At 42.9% G+C, this 19,545-nt stretch overlaps 1 protein-coding gene across 3 annotated transcripts in view; it reads right to left on the reverse strand.

The window, feature by feature from the left end:
• The window catches only part of GRIA4 (glutamate ionotropic receptor AMPA type subunit 4), a 292,202-nt gene that overhangs the window by 163,439 nt on the left and 109,218 nt on the right, over nucleotides 1-19,545 (reverse strand). For all 3 annotated transcript variants that reach the window (XM_054973264.1, XM_054973263.1, XM_054973265.1), the window contains exon 3: nucleotides 4,802-5,041. In XM_054973264.1, coding sequence (XP_054829239.1) covers nucleotides 4,802-5,041 — 240 coding nt within the window. The remainder of the gene's footprint in view (nucleotides 1-4,801; nucleotides 5,042-19,545) is intronic.

Below are 19,545 nucleotides of genomic sequence, written 5' to 3' on the forward strand. Positions count from 1 at the left end.
GGCTATTTTACAATCTGAATGCTCACCAAGAAAGTTTGGAAATACCAAGCCAAGTACAAATTGTGTCACAGTGTGCCCACACCACGCAATAGCCTGAACCAGGTTTAAAATGAGATTCCAAACTAAGATATACTCTTCATATTAATCCAACTCAGCACTGGCATAGAAGTGAAGGAGCCTGAATGTTTTGAGAACAACTAGGTTGCTTTAAATTTCAAAATAGTTATAAATCTGAAATTCTGCCACGAAAATGTTAAGTTCACTGATCAGTCCTTCCTGCCTAGTTTCCTCAGCTAATATAACACTTCCTTTCCTATTCTCACACATTTCCTGATAGCTCCTGGCAACCCTTCACAGTCTTACAAGTTCTGCACAGAGTCTTTCACTCTGTTTGAAAAAAATGCATCCAAGTCCCAGCCTCATTCACAAAACTCAAAGGCTATCTAAAATCCAGCTGAGTATATTTAATTAAGAATGTAATACAGTGGAGCAATTAAGTACAGCAGAAACCTTGGAGCATTTTGGAGTTCCTAAACGTCCTGCAGGGGCCCAAACTGGTGGCCCTGAAGATCATTTTGAGATTTTAATATGTTTCAGTATGGACTGTTTCTTGTCCCAAATGTCTGTTCATTATTTGCCAGGTAACCAGCTATGCAGTCCTCTTCAGATTCCAGTTAATAGAAGCCAGTGTTATATTAATTTTTCTGCCATGATACTGTATTCTACATTACTGTTTCATTGTTGCAGTAGTTTTTTTTTAACCTGCGGTGGTTTTGGCAACCCTCCCTTGAAAGTAGGTTTCAGAGAGCGGTGCTGCTCCACCCCCTGGCCTCTGGCCTCAGAGATTCCATAAGGTTCTGTCTTGCCCCCCCCCCCCCCCACCATGCTTTTCAGTATCTATATAAAGCCACTGGGAGAAATAATCCAGAGATTTGGGCTGAGTTGCCACCACTATGTGGATTGCACTCAGCTCAATCTCATGGTTCCAACCAACACCAGGGAGGCTGTGACCAGGTGCCCAATAAACGCTAATATGGATGTCATCTCTCAATGACCAAGACTATTTTGTATCAGTGTATCATTTATTGACTTTCTATTTATTGATATTTATGTAATATTTATGCTCTTTATGAATTGTAACTGAACCACTTTTGCACATCAACACTATTGCACTTTATGAAATGAGTTCACTTTGAATTTTTGGAAGGTTGTTTGTAATGTACCACGAGGGATTTCCCTCTGTATTTGTGGCCATATTTTGAACTAGCAGATGTTTCAGAGTTCTAGTCCCACACAGAGTAATCTAATAGGGCAGTTACTAGAGCATATCTGACTGTAGCCATTTCTCCTGGAACAGCTGCAGTTACAGTGCAATTCTAAGTAGAGTTACTCCAGTCTACACCCATTGAAGTCATTGAATGGGCTTAGACTGGAGTAACTCTGCTTAGGATTGTTCTGTTAGTGTACCAGTTTAAGTTGTCAAAAGGCATTATTGCAACCTGGCCAACCAGAAGCAAGACTGAATCCAAGGGTACCCAAATGACAAATCTGACCCTTCAAGGAAAGTACAACTCTGTTTAAAGCAAGTCAGATGCCACTAGTTGAGCCAGCTTTACTCCTGGCCAATAGCACTTCCCACTAGTCTCAACTGACTTCCAGTTTGTTCCAGCCTATTGGTTTGTGAAAGTGAAGGGGACATAGCAACCAGCCTATTTAACAAAATGCTCCTCAGCAATGAAGGTGAATGAGGCAGGGTCAGGGCCTAGTACGGTTGCCAGATGTTTATACCCTCCTGGCGGGAGGGGGGAGACACCTGGCACTTACCTCATGCTTTGTGTGTGGTGATGACGTCACTTGCATGATCTAAGCGATGTCATCATGCCAGCCATGGCGTGCTCTGGCGCTTTGTGCAGGGCTAATTCTGGCCTGTTTGGGGCCACAATTGCCCCAGTGAATCACGGGAGCATGCCCACGGCCAGTGTCATGATGTCACTTTAGAAAGTGACGTCACTGCACCCCACCAGGAGTGCACCTGGTATGCGCTTTCCTGGGTTGCCTGCTGTTGGCGGGCTATTTCCGGGGGGCTTGCCACCTCCCACCGATTGTCAATGGAACAAACTCATTGCCAGTTGGTGGGCAACTGGGAAACCTAGGGCCTAGGAATGAACTGTTTTCAGTGAACCCTACTTTTTTTTTTTTTGGTGATGAGCAGCTAACTTGTTTGCAAACAGTCAAAAACCTCTAACATGAAATGTTTATAATTTTTTACATGATTTGAGAAGTCTTGTGATGTTTTAAAGACTACAGGTTGGACCCAAAGTAAACATTTTCCCACCACCACCACCTCCTGCTGCAGCTTCCAAAAACCCCCAAAATGCTGCTGCTGGGAGAACAGGAGACCACATCAGTAACAGAGTGGGGCAAAGGAGGGGTCTGCAGTGGGAGAGGGAACTGGCGAAAATGCCACCTCCTTCCACTGTGGACAACCACTTTTGGATCCATGCCTAACAAATGTATTGTGACATGAGTGGTCCAGAGTGACTTTGTCAGACTGAGAAAACAGTCCTTGGTAGACAAAAACAATTTGCTAGCTTTTCAGATGCGACATGATCCTTCATAGCTTTCCCTGCCACAGACTAACACGGCAACCCTTTGGAGTGCTGCGAATGAAATCACGGCATTATAATTTCTGTATCATCTCCATTTCAAAAACCACATTGATGGTTTCCAAGTTGCTGAGGTCAATTTCTGAAGAATAATTTACAAAACACATTGCAATTGTTTGTTTATTTTCCCACCTGTTTGATTCCTAATTACTGCAGCTTGATCACAGAATAGATTGCAACGCAGAAATGAACAAACACATCAATGGCTCAATACTTTATATAGCTGTCTTTCAAAGCAAACTTATCTGAGCATTTTAGAAACAGTCTGGGACAGAAACAGCAGGCCACAGACTAAATGGTACACTGTGACAAATACTTCTATACTGAGTTGCACAGAAACACCCCATGGACATGTTTTACTGGGATTGGGGAAAATGGGCAGCCATCTAGAGTCATTTTTATGACTTAATAGTTATTGGTTTTAATGTTACATTTTTAACATAAATGTAATTTTGATGTGATCCACTCTGAGCCCATTTGCAGGGAGAGCAGGCTACAAATATAATCAATCAATCAATCAATCAATCAATCAAATGATTCACAGTAAGAAAGGGCTGCAGGTAACTGGTGATGCAAAATTAGCATGAAATGAGCACATTTGCCAAGTAACTCTCAATGACTTCACTGCACGAGTCCAGGAACTGCATGAGTTAAAGCAATTGTATTGATAAGCTACTAGTATCATTCCTTTGCCAGGAATGGTGTTTCACAACAAGCACATAACATATATAGGATTCTAAGCACAGCCTAGGCCATTTCCAGATGGCTTACCTGCACCCGGCACGTCCCGCCACATTGCAGGGAAAATGCGAAATATCACGTTTTCTCATGTGAGCTTTGCGTGACATCGCGCAAAACTCGTGCGAGAAAATGTGATATTTTGCGTTTTCCCCGCAATGTGGCGCGACGTACCTGGTGCAGGTAAGCCATCTGGAAACGGCCCTAATCCCCAGAGTCCCCACCCTCTTCAGGAAACAGCTAGCTAAGTTCAACAGATGAGCAGCAGGCCGAAGCAGAGATGATGTGTTACAAACCCCAAGGCCATGAGGCCCAGCTTCTCAGCCGAAAGAGACACTGCTGAGGTAACAGCAGGCTTTCATGCTTTCACATTCTGGGCACAGAACAGCTTCAGCTTCCAACATCAGAATCAAACAGAATCAAACAGTACACAGGTCTTGCAGAGTATGACAGGAGACATCCTGACAATAGGTTGCTTTTGAATCTATGCATGATGCAGCCAGATTTCACCACTTTTATATCCTTCAATGTTCCAGACCCTAAGATTGAAATTAATTTGACATAGAAATGCTTAACCATGGCCATTCTTCCATTGGAATTATTAACTATCAATGTGAAGGACCTTCATTTAACCCATACAAAAAGTTAGAACGTGAGTTTAAAAATCATGGAAAGACAAACAGATTAGCTGCCCCTTTTTTTAAAAAAAAAGTCTTCATTTTCATTTTGGAGTCTTTTGCAGGTTTTATTTTTTAAAGCTTGTTTTTGTATCCACCAATCATATAACAGAAGGAAACAAAATGCTCAGATATCTAAAAAGACTCCATGTGTAAGGATCTGCTGAGTAACCTTCAAAAGACTCCACTATTTGTTAGTAAAGAGCTTTATTGAAAAGTTGCTAGTTCATGATCTTACTGGGTTCATTCTCAGGAATAAGGCATGCCTACATATCAAGCACCTATATCATTTACAGACTAACATTTCCCTCCACCCTTTCTAGAAGCTGATTAAATCTGCTGGGAACTAACTGTACAGGAGAGGCCATAAGGTTCAAGGTTCAGTGGGTTCCTTTCCCAGCAGCTAGGAGCAACCATAGTCTAAGAAGATAAGTAAAGAATTTACATCCTGGGAAACACAGCTACAACAGACATTCATAACATCATATCCTCCAGCCCCCTCGCCCCCAGGTATGGGTATGGCAAATGCTGCCAGCGTGACACTGTGGGCCACCAAAACATACTTCAGGATGGTCATGCGCAGCTGATTGCCTTCAAAACTACCCTAGTTTTCACAACTTCATTGTGAGAGCAAAGCTTTTTCCAAGTACCTTTTCCTATCAAAGGTGCCTAAATGCTCCTCATGGCAGCTAAACAGTAAAGGAATTGCCATCAACTTACCCCTATCAGTGTCATAAAGGAAGACGAAGCGGTTCCATTTGTAATTGCCCAACAAACTTAGCAGTGCTCCCTGTAAGGAAGGCCTCAATTGCAACACAAACTGGCTCTCTCCCTCGGTAGGGAAACTTGGCGTGATGAGGGAGATGTGCAAGGCGCTGCAGAATGAGGTCAGGGTATGTACTGATCTTTTATCATACAGTCCAAAAATGGCAAAAACTCCTCTTGAGTACTGGGAGCAGACTGAAAGAAAACATGGAGAAAAAACGTGATTACAATAATGTTGTATCAAATATTTCCTGGTATTATTACAATACTTGAATCAACATCAATGACAGAGGAGATAAGGTCAGTTTCACCAGTTTCTGCAGCTGACAGTATATGGGATCAGAGTTGTTTCCAATGCTCTTTAAGATCTTGAGGACAAAAGATTGACTAGCCACTGACAACTCCAGAAAATGGTAGTCTAAACCATATAATTGGAGAATACAGTCAAGCTTTTCAGCTGCTCAGTCACTGGATTGTTTATTACCATAATGCAAACTGGCTTTGTTTTACTTGTCTCATGTAAACTTAAGTGACTCCTTGAAAAGATATAGACAGACAGAGACAGAAAGACAGAGAGAGTCAGATAGACAGAGACAGAAGGAGAGTCAGGTAAATAGATACAGAGAGATCCTTTCAGTTAAAAAAATGTCAATCAATCTTTGGCAGCTAAATCGTTCAACAGATAACAACAACAACAAAACACGTACGGCTAATAGCAAATAAGTGCATCAGAATTTTAATAATATTCAGTATTTAAAACAGAGTAATGATGACTCCAAGTTCATAATATTTAGTAATCACAAACAGCATTGTGCTTAAATTCAAAATAATCATATGAAGATAGAATTTTTAGTGCAACTACATAGGGTTATTTACTCTGGAAAATTAATATATGCTTGTACTGAATGGAGTGAGAATGCTTTTAAATCAGCCTCACTGAGCTTTGAAAAATGTTAGTCACCTTCATCTAAACTGAATTCACATGACCTTTTTACAGTGGATATGACATCATTTATTTTATTTTATTTGTTATTTATTCATGTTATTTATAGTCCGTCTTTCTCACTGTAACTCAAGGAGGATTATTTTTATTTATTTATTTAATTCAATTTATATTCCACTCACTCCACAAGCAGGCTTAGAGCGGATCATAACCAAGAATAAAATCAACAGGGTTGCATAAAAATATAAAAACATCAGTAAAATTCATTAAAACAGCAACACACATATATTGCACAACCCTCCAGCCTCAGCAAATCTGTGAGGTAGGGTGGCCAGTTGATAATCAGCAGAACCTGGGGGCATACACCCCCCCCCCATGGCAGGATTGCACAGTGTAACAGAAATTTGCAAAGCAAGGATAAATCTGAATACTAAACTGCAATCAATGCTGAAACAAAACATAGACCAATGTAAATTACATTACAGTAGTCCAGTCTTGACGTTACTGTGACATAGTTCCGGCTGTCCAGATTGGCCACACCCTAGCTTGCCTCCCATGTTTATTCACATTCATAAAACATGGTAGAATATTAAAACGCTTTATAGATCTTTCCTTTTAAAACTTTTTTTAAAAAGATACATATTTTTTCTCTTTAAACTGCAAATGAAGACAGTAGTAAACACAAGACCAGTAATGAGTAATGTCTAGAGATGGGCACAAACCAAAATATGAACCAAAGTTCGGCATGAACCAGACTGGTTCGTGTTTCGCGAACCGGCGATTTGTCAGAGCCCATTTCTGATGATCCGCCACAAACTTTAGGCTGGTTTGTTTGGTTCATTATTTGGTTCGTCACTGCAGACAGCGTGGTAACGATCAATCAGTTTCCTAGGCAACAGGGGATGGGCTTTCTGCAGACCTTAGGCTGACCCAGAAGTGATGGTTTGCTGACCCGGAAGTGGTGTTTTCATAAACTGGACGAACTGGGTTTGCAAACTGGGGCAGGTTTGTGAAAGTTCATGGTTTGCGACACATGAACCATGAACTGCACAGTTTGGTTTTTTCCCAGTTCGTGCTCATCTCTAGTAATGTCTAGCAGTAGCCACAAACATCAGACAGGATCAAAAACTCTGCACAGAGAACTATGGATATGAAACAGTAGTGCCACTTCAGAATTATAAGCCAGAGGACCTGAAGTTTCTAATCATACTAAGAAGACTGCAGCTCTTCAAAGGCCTACAGAGATGTTTTCCCAGGGGCTGAAGATGTGATCAGTGTCTCTTTTTGTCATGTGAAGATGGTGATTGAAACTAGTTTGGGTCTTTGGGGGGGGGTAGTTCTATCTTGAAAAGATCCTCCTTATCTAGTAGATAGATCTAGTGGATAGAACTAGGGATTGCTCAGGAATTCATAGATTAAGCTAGTGTGTGACACTTCCATAATGCTGATTTGATTGGTGAACTATGTGGACCTTGTTGTTACATAAATTGTGTGTGTAAAGTACAGTCAAGTCATAGCTGACTTATGGCATTATGACCCCTGCTAGGGTTTTCAAGGCAAGAGACTAACTACAGTTTCTTACTCAGACTTTGACACTGAGCAGAGTACTCAGGTTCAGAATACGTGCAGCAATTGGTCTGTTTAATTCTAAATGAGAAACTGTACTTCCTTCTTAAACAATGAAAAATATCTTGAGAATTGTTGTTTAATGGCACTGTAATTTATGTAATGCCCTGAACTGGATGACCCAGGTGAGTCCAGTTTTGTTAGATCTTGGAGGCTAAGCAGGTGAGCCTGGTTAGTATTTGGACGGGAGACCATCAAGGCCTCAAATTGGCTCTAATCTGAATTGGGGCTGCATACATACCCTATTGTTTATTTTATGTAATGAAAATACATGATCTTCATCATGTCTGTTTGTACCCACTCTCTAATGTGACCTTGAAATAAGACCAATAGCAGGGTTATGTACGTAAAGGAGCTGGACAATTAATGTTCAAATTATGTGAATTTGAATTGAATTTCATAGGGCAATATCTGGGATAAAGCTGTTTGGGAACCAAACCTGACACTACCCCAGATACTGGCATTTCCTGGTAAAGAAGGAAGGTTTAACAGCACCTTATTTAACAATTTAAGGTAAAAAAAGGTAGTCCTCTGTGCAAGCACCGAGTCATTACTGACCCATGGGGGGACGTCGCATCACAACGTTTTCTTGACAGACTTCTTATTATGGGGTGGTTTGCCATTGCCTTCCCCAGGCATTTATACTTTACCTCCAGGAAACTGGGTACTCATTTTACTGACCTCAGAAGAATGGAAGGCTGAGTCAACCTTGAGCCCGCTACCTGAACCCAGCTTCCACCAGGATTGAACTCAGGTCGTGAGCAGAACTTGGGCTGCAGTACTGCAGCTTACCACTCTGCGCCACGGGGCTTCTATTTAACCTTTCACTTCCCCTCTATAAGAAATGAATGAACATAATTCACTTGGATAGAGAAGATTATGGCATTTCATTTGTGGCTAGCACTATGGCGGGTGACAGTGGAGAATGCAGCTTACATCAGTTTAAGGGGTTGATACAGTTCATATTCTTAAAGTACAGGTTTAAGAATACACACACCCCGTACAGCACTTTGCCACTTCATAAAAGACAATGTGGGTTGAGAGGGCAGTAATATCAGGACCTCACTTGGACTCTTGCCTACATCATTGGCCTTGAGGACACCATACTATAATGGTTCATCAATTCCATTCACACTATACCACTGAGGAATACAGTGGAGCCACCATGGACAGCGACACAAATTTGTAAGGAAGAAGCGTATGGAGCTGATTAGAACGAAACAGCCATTTAGCAATAATCACAAACATTTTGCCTGTTCTCTTCTACCTGATCAGATAGTTGATTTGCTAACAAGAAATATATATAGCACAGCCAAAATATGGACATACCTACATGCATGAAGAACAAATAAATAAGAGGCTATGCAAAAGTAATGGAATAACTTTGTTTCCCTTGCTTCAGCTGTGCAAAATTTTAACAGGGTACTCATGGGATTTCTAGGCAGAGTTGCAAAATTCTTAGTATTTACAGGAACTAGTACCCTGTAACTTATAAAATGTAATATACTGACCCCTGATTTCTTTTCATTAAGTCTTCTCTTTAATTTATCAGATCCACAAAGAATGGCAACATACTAATGCAGCATGGACTTCAAGAACTTTAAGAAGATATTAAACATTCTGTTAAATGTACCCCCCTAGGAACAATGGAAGGTCCCCCACTTACTGTTATTATATCAAGTGGTAATTTGGAAGGGTGCAATTTTATTTACATTAGTACCAACAAAAGAGCATATTTTAAATCAAACAGAGTTCTTGATATATTTTAATTAATTATAAGGTTGGCTTTCCATGAATAATTCTTGTGAATTATCTCTAAAAGGCAGTTTCAGCCCAGGATGAATTTTTGAGATAATAGCTGAAGCTTATGGTGCATTTTATGTAAACTGAATGGGAAATGAAAATTAAAATTAGCTGTGAATTAGCATTAGTTAAGTGTATTTTTTTCTGTTACATTAAATTTTGAATGTCATAATGGCACAATTTGCAAATCATCTTAACAGACTTTGCTACTGATATAGTACAACAAGATCTTTACTGGAAATATGAAAAGTAGGAATCTGAAAGATTGACATTCAGTTACTGACCCTTTTTTTGCTCATGGTTCAAATTTCACTGTCGCCTACATATAGGATTGTACGACATCATTATTTGCAATGTCAACACTTGCCTAACATCCCCTCCCCTCAGTTATACTTAATATAGACCATACTTGTTGACTTTAGAAACTGTTTATCAATATTTTTACATACACAGTTTGAAACAAAGACTTGTTAGAAACTCCAAGGATCTGCCCACTTATACTCCAACTAATCTCTTAACTTCTGAAAAACTACGGCCCCCAGATTTACTTAGGCAGCCCGGGTTGCAGCCTGTGGGGTGGTGGAGGGGCGCAGAGCATGGTGGCTGCCATGTTTGCAGGCCCAGCCGGCTTTCTTGTGTGGGCCCACAGCCAATCAGTTCAAACTTCCTGGCCGCCCAATCAGGACAGCCAGGGGTTTGCCAGCAAGGCAGGGCCTGGCATCAGACCTGAGGGATGTAGTTTTCCCTCTGGTCTGGCAGCTGACTAGAGGGTCCTCTCCTCACTTCGCTCTTGGCTGGCGAATCCCACCCAGCCCTCTCTACATTTGGGGGTCTTAGATTGGCTTTGCATGTGGGGTATCATTGCGCTTTTTGTAAATTCCTTTTCGTCACAACTTTGTCTGGTGGTCTGGTATTGGGATCAGATCCCTTTGAGGGGAGGCAGGGCCTGAGTGCCCAGTCTCCCCATTAAGGAGATTCCCATAAGGAATCTTGGAAGTGAGTTACGGTGGTGCATGCCCAGCTCAGGGGCTGCCAGGGCATACTCACTCCCATGTGGCCGGGGGGGGGGGGGTCACGTGGAGTGTACACTCACATGATCTCCCACTTGCTGTCACCCCTAGATTCCCCCCCCCAGCAGTGATCTGAGGGGGCAGGGGAACATCAGCTGGCAGGTGGGTCAGACAATGCTTGGGATCTGACCCCTACACATTGCCATTGCTCCTCTTAGCTGTAATTTAATACAGTTTCGGCCATTTTCACTCCAGTCAAATGTGTGCGTGTATGTTTGTCGCCATGTCCCCCATCAGCTCTGGGCTGCAAATTCAGCACCCAGAAGACTGAAGAAGGTTCCAAGAAGACTGAAACAATAAGGATTACCTTGCCATGAATAAAGTCTCACCTGCCCCATTCTACATACACTTTATGTTTCAACCAGAGGGTTCTGAGGAAGAAGGGATGAGAAAGGCAACATTCATACATGAGCACATGAAGCTTCCTCATACTCAGTCAGAACACTGGTCCATTAAGTTTGGTACTGTCTACTCAGACTGGCAGCTGCTCTCCAAGGTCTGAGGCAGAGGTCTTTCACATCATGTACTACCTGGTCTGTTCACCTGGAGATGGTGGGGATTGAACCTGGGACCTTCTGCATGCCAAGCAGATGTTCTGACATTGAGCTATACCCCTTCCCACTCCATTCATTCTTTCCTTCCTCAAAGAGTCACAAGGTCTTCTTGATGAAATGCGAATAGGGCCCCAATGCAGATATGAGCATGGATTTCTAGGCATTTTGTTCAGTGGGGAAAAATAGCGGGGGGGGGGGGTATTGATCAGAATCATAATGCCGGGGAACAGAGGGGTAATTTTTCCCAACACTATTCCCCCCTGCAAGGCTATGTTCAGATGCAATTAAGAACAAAAAGGAAAGCCAAATAGATCTATGTTTGCTCCTAGGGATTAAAGCAGCTCTGAGGATGGGAGACATTCCCACTCGGGGAAATGGCATGGAGGGGGGTATTAGTCCCCTCCTTTCTCTAAGGCTGTGGCTAGCTGCTTTTTGCTACTCAACTACACACTTAAGAATCCAAACACAAATCCCAACGCCACCCGAAAGAACAGTAATTCTGTACCATATTTTGGGGGAATTTATAAATACGTTATAAAATGTAGTCCTATATTCCATTGTTAATTAAGGGAGAAGGGGGAAAATAGTCTTTGTGGTTAGATCCCCCCTCCTCCGATAAGTAGTAATGCTTTGAAGCACCATCAGAATTCCCGTTTCTTTTTATCTTGAAAATGGAAGAAAATCAGCTCATGTTTAAAGCGGATGCTTCTTTCCTCCCCTCCTCCCCCTAGGCATTTCTAGCTTAGAATGGAAGGGTTGTTATGAACCTGATGGCCTGTTCTAATAAAAACAGAGGTCTAAACATAGCTACTCTGAAGAGATTAATCATAAGCACGCTCTTCCTTCTGTAGCTACTTCAAACGAAAATACTATTAATTTTCAGGAAGAGAAGAAATCATAACCTCGGCAATTTCTCTTTATATTGTAAATATTGTCAGTAATGATTCCACTAAATGAAATTCAGTAAATGTGGGTGGAAATAGCTTTCGTTGTAGATTGGGTGGAACCATGGCCAGGCAGTAAACAGGACTAAAATATTGTGCAGTATTCTTCACTAGGGTTCCCAGGTCCCTATACCTTCTTGGCCAAAGGGGGAGGGATGGGCTGAGACTTACCTCTCTCTTGCGTGGTTTGTGCATGCACATTCCTGACAAAGTGCAATGACATCACTTCTGGAAAGCAATGTCATCAAGCCAACCACAGGCACGCTCCCACGCTTTGCATGGAGCCAATTCAGCCTGTTTGGGGCCAAAACTGGCCTCAGCGATGTGCAGCAGCATGCCCGCTGTGATGGCAGTTCAGCAAGAGCCGTTGTCACACCCCGCTGGGAGCGCGCCCAGTGTGTGCTTTCCAGGTTTCCTGCTAGTGGTGAGCAATTGTCAGAGGGGGGAGGGTTGCCACCTCCCACCGATCACCAACGATTGGCAGGCAACAAGGGAAACCCATAGGAGATTGCCCGCTACTAGTGGGCAACTGGAAAGCCTGTTCTTCACACTGCACTGCAATTATGGATGGTGCAACCCACACACCCACCCCAGAAAACTGTGCCTAAAAGAAGGAAGGAGATGGCCCCAATTCTGCAGATGTTATGCTCATATACAGTCACCTAATAGATATCACATATGGATGGTATCATTAGTCTAAAGGACTCTACACAAAAGCAGGGTCCCACTGGGCCATGATGAAGCTCACTGGGTGACTTTGGGCCATGCACTCTCTTTTGGGCCAACGTAACTCAGAGTTGTTGTGAGTAGCCTTGCCAGGCCTCCTCAGCAGTGGGAGAAATTTTTAAAAAACCCAGTGACATCACTATGGCACAACCTCAGAAGTGACAGAAGTAGCTCTAGGAATTGCTGGAAACTCTATGGTAAAACTGATGATTCCTAGAGCTGCCCTTTGTCACTTCCAGATACCAGAAGTGATACAGTGGTATTGCCAATGTCACATGCATGGCCCCCTTTTCCCTGTCCTCAGCCTTCCCAACAAGCGCCAGGCTTAGCCTATCAACCCTAGTTGTAAAGATAAAATGGAAGATAGGAGAACAAGGTATGCTGCCCTGAGCTCCCTGAAGGAAAGCTGTAATAAAAACATGCTAGATCAATCAATTAATGCATATTGGAACTTCTTGTACTCCTTAACCTCTTCTGGGGCAAAGAAGTCATCAACAAAGGCATTTGCACAGGAGACGTGCCACAAAGTGCTAGTATCAATCTGTGCAGTACAACCTGCTGCCAAGCTGTGCCTGTACACAAGAGGCCTTTAGCAGCTGGTGCTAGCCATTGTGATCATACACTCGATCAGCCACCAGAGAAATCTGTACAGTCACAGATCACTTCCTTCCTCCTTCTTCAACACAGTGATGGGCTCCTTGGAAATGTGTGCTTTCTAGGAAGCTGCAATTCAAGGGAAGTTGGGAGAGGAAAGACAGGGAGAAAAGGCTGGGACAGGTTGTTGAGGGAGAGTTATAGGCCAGGAAATAGTGAAAACATTAAATATCGTTTTTAAAATATTACAATTCAATTTTGTAAACCATCTTGAAAAGATGACTTTAGGTTGCATTTTTAAAAGCCAGAACTGTGGCAAGTACCCATATCCAGTTCTGTCTGGGTATCTATCGCTGGGTATCTATCGCATATCCAGTTCTGTCTGGGGTAGGTATCTATCGCTGTTCTTGGTTCCAGGACTATATCTTAGGATGTGGCATAGTGGACCCATTCTTCCCAATAGTGTGCCCCCATCAAGTCCCATAAAATGTCTTTGTGAAGCTCAGCAACACCATACAGAGGCTGAGATGTCCCTGCAGCAGCACAAAGAAATGAGTAGGCCTCAAAAGCCTACACTGGGGTCTGTGTTTCTCAACAGTCTTGGTTTATCACTTGCTACAGCTTTGTGTCATCGGCCCTGCAGTATGATAAAACATCCTGAATGATAAGGAACAGGTTGCAAGTTTGGGGCCACAGAATAAAGTGAAATGAAAATTAAACCACTCAAAATATTAAACTAAATTGCATGTTAAAAAGTAAAAAAATGTGACAGCAGCTGCATGTAAATATCAGCTATTTTCGCTGTTCTTCCTTTCTTATAATTGCAAAAAAAATGTGTTTAATATTTTTACTTACTTTATTTTGATTACTTACTGGGATATAAGTGCTAGAAATAAAATCTTCCTCCCCATGATTGCTTTTTGTTTATGTGGATAGAGCACTGTGGCATTTTAATAGGTATATAGTAAGTACAATTTTTATTTATCTTTATTATCAAGATATTTACACCCCATCTTCTGCTTGTGGCTCAAGTTGGCTTATGATAAGAGATGGGCACGAACAGCAATACGAACAAAAAACGCCCCCACAAACACCCCAATCTGCTGTTCATGAACAAGCTGTTTGTGAGGCCCCATTCTAAACGAACAGGTAGTCGTTGCAAGCCTTGTTCGTTGCTGTTTCTTGCTGTTCGTCAAGCCAGATAGTCTGGCACCCTTGGCAACTTAGGCAGGGATTGTCTGAACTCTGTCTGAACTCCTGCTGTTGCCTTGGAAACCCCAATCTAAGCCCAATTTAGCTTGATAGGCAGGTTTTCCTTTCAAGTGGGGAGCTCCAAATTTGTTACAACAAGGGAGCAAAGACCAGGGGGGAGGGGGGCTCCCAGCTCTGACTTTGCAGACAGTGGAGAGACAGTTGCTGTTGGCATTTTGATAGAGTGCGTTGGAACTTGAATTTTCTTTGTGTGTGGTGGGATAGGGATCTACCCCTTCAAGTTCCAGGGCTGCTGCCAGGCTCTGGGCCAAGCTATTATTTATTATTAGTACCTTTCCTGGTGCCTGCTCAGGTCAGGTTTCTGGGAGTGGTGCAGTAGGGATCTTGACTTGGATGATGGCTGGAAGAGAGCCTGCTGGCCCCCACAAACAGCCAACCACGAACATGTTCGTGAACAGGGCCATGTTCGTGGTTGTACATGAGTCCCTGTTCATGGATGGCAATGAACAACAAACATCATGTTCGGGTTTTTTTTTTCTGTTCGTGCCCATCTCTACTTACGATCCCAAAATGAAAAGCATGCAACATACAGTAAAACCCCATCTGCCCTCTCCCCAAGAATATGCTTGCAGTTAAATTCCCATTAAAAACCCTCTCCCCAAAAAATGGCCTTACAGACTGCTCAGACCCACTTGGCTCCCAGTATCCTTCAACTAGAATAATCTCTATTTAGCAAACGGAATCCTTAGCTAAAATGGACAGTCATGACACAGGCAGCAGGGTCTCATGTGCTTGCCAGAAACTCCAGCTTCAGCAACCCACATGCCTTTTCTAGCAGGATAGAAAGCGAGACCATCCAACAGAGCACAGTTTGTACAAAGGGATATAAACCCAGATCCATGTTCCCCAAGGGAAAACCAATGGGAAGAAGGTACACGGGTCTTTCTGCACTGGCTTAGTGGAAAACCTTCTTGGTTCAACACCCTGGCACTCCAGTTAAAAGGATCAGGTAGTATGGGATAAGAAAGACCTCTGTGTGTGACCCTGAGGAGCTGCTGTGAGTCAGAGTAGACAGTACTGACCTTGGTACTGGTGTGTTTTCTTATAAAATAGCTTCGTATGTTCATAAATTTCTCTTTATATGTGATGGTACCCACTTTGAATCTGCCATCTAGATGTGGGTTTTTAAGAGTGAAAAGAAAATGCATACTATAGTTGGAAACCAGGATTCCTAGTACATTTTGAGAGAAATGAATGTGGGGGACTTGAGCTGGAGCCAGAGCCAGAAGCTTGAATTATGGGCAAAGGGTGGATTTTGAGTTGCAACCAGCAGAAAATACCGCACTGTTCACCAAACATGGGCAGAGGTCCACATTCCCAGTACTCAATTCCCAGTACTTATTCCAGGCACAGACAATCCCCAAAGCTAACAACTGCCTGCCAGTTGCAGGGGCCAATCCTCTTCTGCACTGCCAAGGATGGAATACCTGTGCTACTAAAAAGTAGCCTGCAGGGCTAAGGCCCCATCTCTCAGCTCATGAGGCTTAAGTCTTAAAGAACTTGACTCCCAGGTGTGTGTGTGTGTGTGTGTTTAAAAGCTTTGATTAACTCTGAAAATGGGATACTGAAAGAAGTCTAAGATGTAAAAGCAGAACTATTTTCTTTTCTTCTTTTCCAGCTACAGCACAGTGTTATCATTTTGACAGAGCTAGTAAGAAGGTGCTGACAACAAAAGAGGTGATACAGTTCCGACTTGGGGGCTACCAAGGTGTGGATGTTTTTAGGACTGCAGATAAAAGTGACATTCCCAAGGTCAGACTAAACCGATAGATACCTGGAGCAATTTTCGTGGGACCAAAAGCCTTTTATCAGAATCATGAAAACCTCAGACTTCCCAGCTCTGAGAAATAGATTACCAGTATTAAGGCCAATCTACCTCATATCCCTGCCTGCTGCTTTTAAGTCTTACTCTCTTGTTTGCTTTGAGCAATGCAATATTTAAGAATGTAGCTATGACTTGCAGTGTGTCTGGTTCAAGCCAGGCAGTTCGGTTGCACAGGGACTTGACTGATCTTAATCTGCAATGGAGGAAAATAACACTAGTTGACTTTACATGGTTAGGACTGCAGAAGATATGGTGAAAGAAGCTACCAGAGTACTTGGGGAGGGGCACAAAAACAAACAGAGCAACTTAGGTTAAACAAATATTTAAAAAATCAAGCTTTGTCATCCTGTTATATCATAGGTGCCCACCTACTCCACTGAAGAAAGAATGAATTTAGTAAAACTAGCAAATCAAACCACGGAAGGAAAAAAAATCAATGCACAGACAAACTGATGCACAACCTCTGACCAATCCAATAGGGAGAAATTGCTTCTTGACTGCAAATAAATCACCATTTAGAACACGCCTCTTCTGCCAGATCTCGATTCTCTGAGCTGCTGGATGGCACCTTTCATTAGTGGAACTGGAACTTTCCATATCTCAGCCACTGGAAAAAAAACATTAGAACATCCTTCCCTTAACAGTACCAAATATTAAAGTTAGGAATGACAGTATCATATTTTATGAAATTCAGAACACAAGAATTACTTTGCTGAATCAGATTAAAGTTTCCCCAATTCATTTCTCCAACTGTTCTCATTCAGTGGTTTTGGGAATTCTACAAGAATGTCATGGAGAGATAATACTATTTTCTATTTTTCCTAACATCTGGTGCTCAGAACATGGAGGTTTTATTCATGGCTGATAGTTGTTGACAAAGCTATTGTCAATTAATCTATCGAAACATTTTAAAAGATATTTAAGTCAAGCACTCCCTCCCAAGGAAGTGAATTCCATAATTAATTATGCATTTGTGAAGAAATACTTTATTTTGTTTGCTGTAAATCTATTGGCAGGTTTCCTTGCCATTAAAGATGCAGCAGCTTAAAGACTGCTTGCTTGCAAAATAAAACAGAGATATGTATTACAGAACAATGGGCTCCATTGCTTAAAACTGGGGTAGACAACCAATCCTCCAGCATGTGCAATGAACAATTGGATTCCAGACCGTTGGCCATCATCTGGGCTCTGAGAAGGAGAAGGAAATGGACCTGCAGCTAGAAGAGTACTCTTGGAAAGGCGATGATATCAACAGAAGGCCCCTTTCCAGTCACCTGCATAGAGTGTGCCATGTTTGTTTTCCTCCCAGAAGAGAAGACAGACTTCACTTGTCAGAAGTGTAAGCTGGTCAGACTTTTGGAGGAGAAGATTCAGAGCCTGGAGGAGAGGATCACCACCCTTCAGGAAATCAAGAAAGGGGAGGATTTTATTGAGAAGAGCCTGGGGGCTCTGCACAAACATGAAGAAATAAGGCCAAGAGAAGGAAGAGTCGCTCTCCCTTCTGAGCCTCCTCTTAGTTCTGCAGTACAAACCGGAAGACATGGACTAACGTGACACTCTGGTCCACTGGAGCTCAAGAATCGTTTTGAGGTGCTTGAGATGGTGATGGAGACAAGAGTGGAAGGAAAACCACAAAAACCTGGAGGAGGGAGTGAAGAGGGCATGTGGCCGCACGGAAGTGGAAGAAAACGGAAGGTGATGGTCATTGAGGACTCTCTGCTCAGGGGTATGGAACATCATGTGTCCAGGCCAGATCCCCTACTCCGAGAGATGTGTTGCTTGACGGGAGCCAGAATTCAGGATATTACAAACTGCCAAAACTGATCAGACCAACTGATCAGTACCCATTTGTGCTGGTTCACATGGGAACAAATGACACGGCTGCGAATACCATTGCAAGAATTAAAGAGGACTATGAAGCTCTTGGAAGGCAGTTGAAAACACTGGGGGCACAGGTGGTATTATCTTCTATCCTTCCTTTCAAAGGAAGAGGAATGCAAAGAGAGCAACCATACTTGAGGTGAAGCGCTGGCTGAGCTGGTGTTGCTGCCAGGAGTGCTTTGGGTTCTGGGACCATGGGGTAAGTTTTCTCAGAGAAGGCCTTCTGGCACATGATGGGCTTCACCTCTAAAGGTCAGGGAAGAAAATGTTTGGAAAGAACCTGGATAGCTTCATCAGGAGAGCTTTAAACTGATGCCGCAAAGAGAAGGGAACGATCAACGTGGGGATTTCAATGAAGAAGTGATAACAGCGGGGGCCCACCTGGGTAGGACAGATCAAACAAAGGTACAAGGCTACAAGTGCCTATATACCAATGCCTGAAGTATGGGTAATAAGAAGGAAGAGCTTGAGCTTCTCTTGCAAGCAGAGGGCTACACTATAGTAGGAATTACTGAGACTTGGTGGGATGATTCCCATGACTGGAATATGGTAGTGGATGGGTACGAGTTGTTCAAGAAAAACCAGAAGGGTAGAAGAGGAGGTGGAGTGGCATTGTATGTGAGGAGAAGTCTTGATTGTCAGCAAGTTCTGGAGAATATGGTTGACAGTGGAAAGTATATGGGTGGAAAAAAGGGAAGGACAAAGGGTATTGTTGTTGGAGTCTGCTACAGACCGCCTGACCAGGGAGAGGAAATGGATGCTGCCCTCCTTGAACAGATTGGTAGAGTATCGAGACATCAAAACTTTATAATTATGGGTGACTTCAACTTCCCCAAAGTGTGCTGGGAGACAAGTTCAGCAAAGCTACAAGACTCACGCAACTTCCTGACCTGCCTGGCTGATAACTTCCTTTTTCAAAAGGTGGAGGAAGCTACGAAGGGCTCGGCCATACTGGACTTAATATTAACCAACAGGGAAGAATTGGTAGGTGGGGTGAAGGTGGTGGGGACCTTAGGGGGAAGTGACCATGTCCTCCTTGAATTCCAGTTGCTTTGGGGGCCCAAGGAAGTTCGTAGCCAGACTCGTAGGTTAGATTTTCGTAGGACTGACTTCAATGAACTCAGAGGCTTGATGAGAGTCATTCCGTGGGGGAGTGTGCTGGAATGGAAAGGAGCGAGTGAAGGTGGGCTCTTCTCAAACATGAGCTTTTGCAAGCTCAAGCCCTCACTATTTCAGCAAGATGGAAACATGGTAAGGGCTCCAAGAAACCGATGTGGATGAACAGAGAGCTCCAGAATAAGCTAAGGGAGAAAAAGGAAATGTTCAGGAAATGGAGAGAAGGACAGACCTCTAAAGAGGAATATATGAGGGTTACTAGGTACTGCAGATCAGCCATCAGAGAAGCCAAAGCTCAGTACGAGCTGGGTCTGGCCAGGAGGGCTCGCTACAATAAAAAAACTT

This window comes from Eublepharis macularius, chromosome 3 (assembly GCF_028583425.1).
Source record: "Eublepharis macularius isolate TG4126 chromosome 3, MPM_Emac_v1.0, whole genome shotgun sequence".
NCBI lineage: Eukaryota > Metazoa > Chordata > Lepidosauria > Squamata > Eublepharidae > Eublepharis > Eublepharis macularius.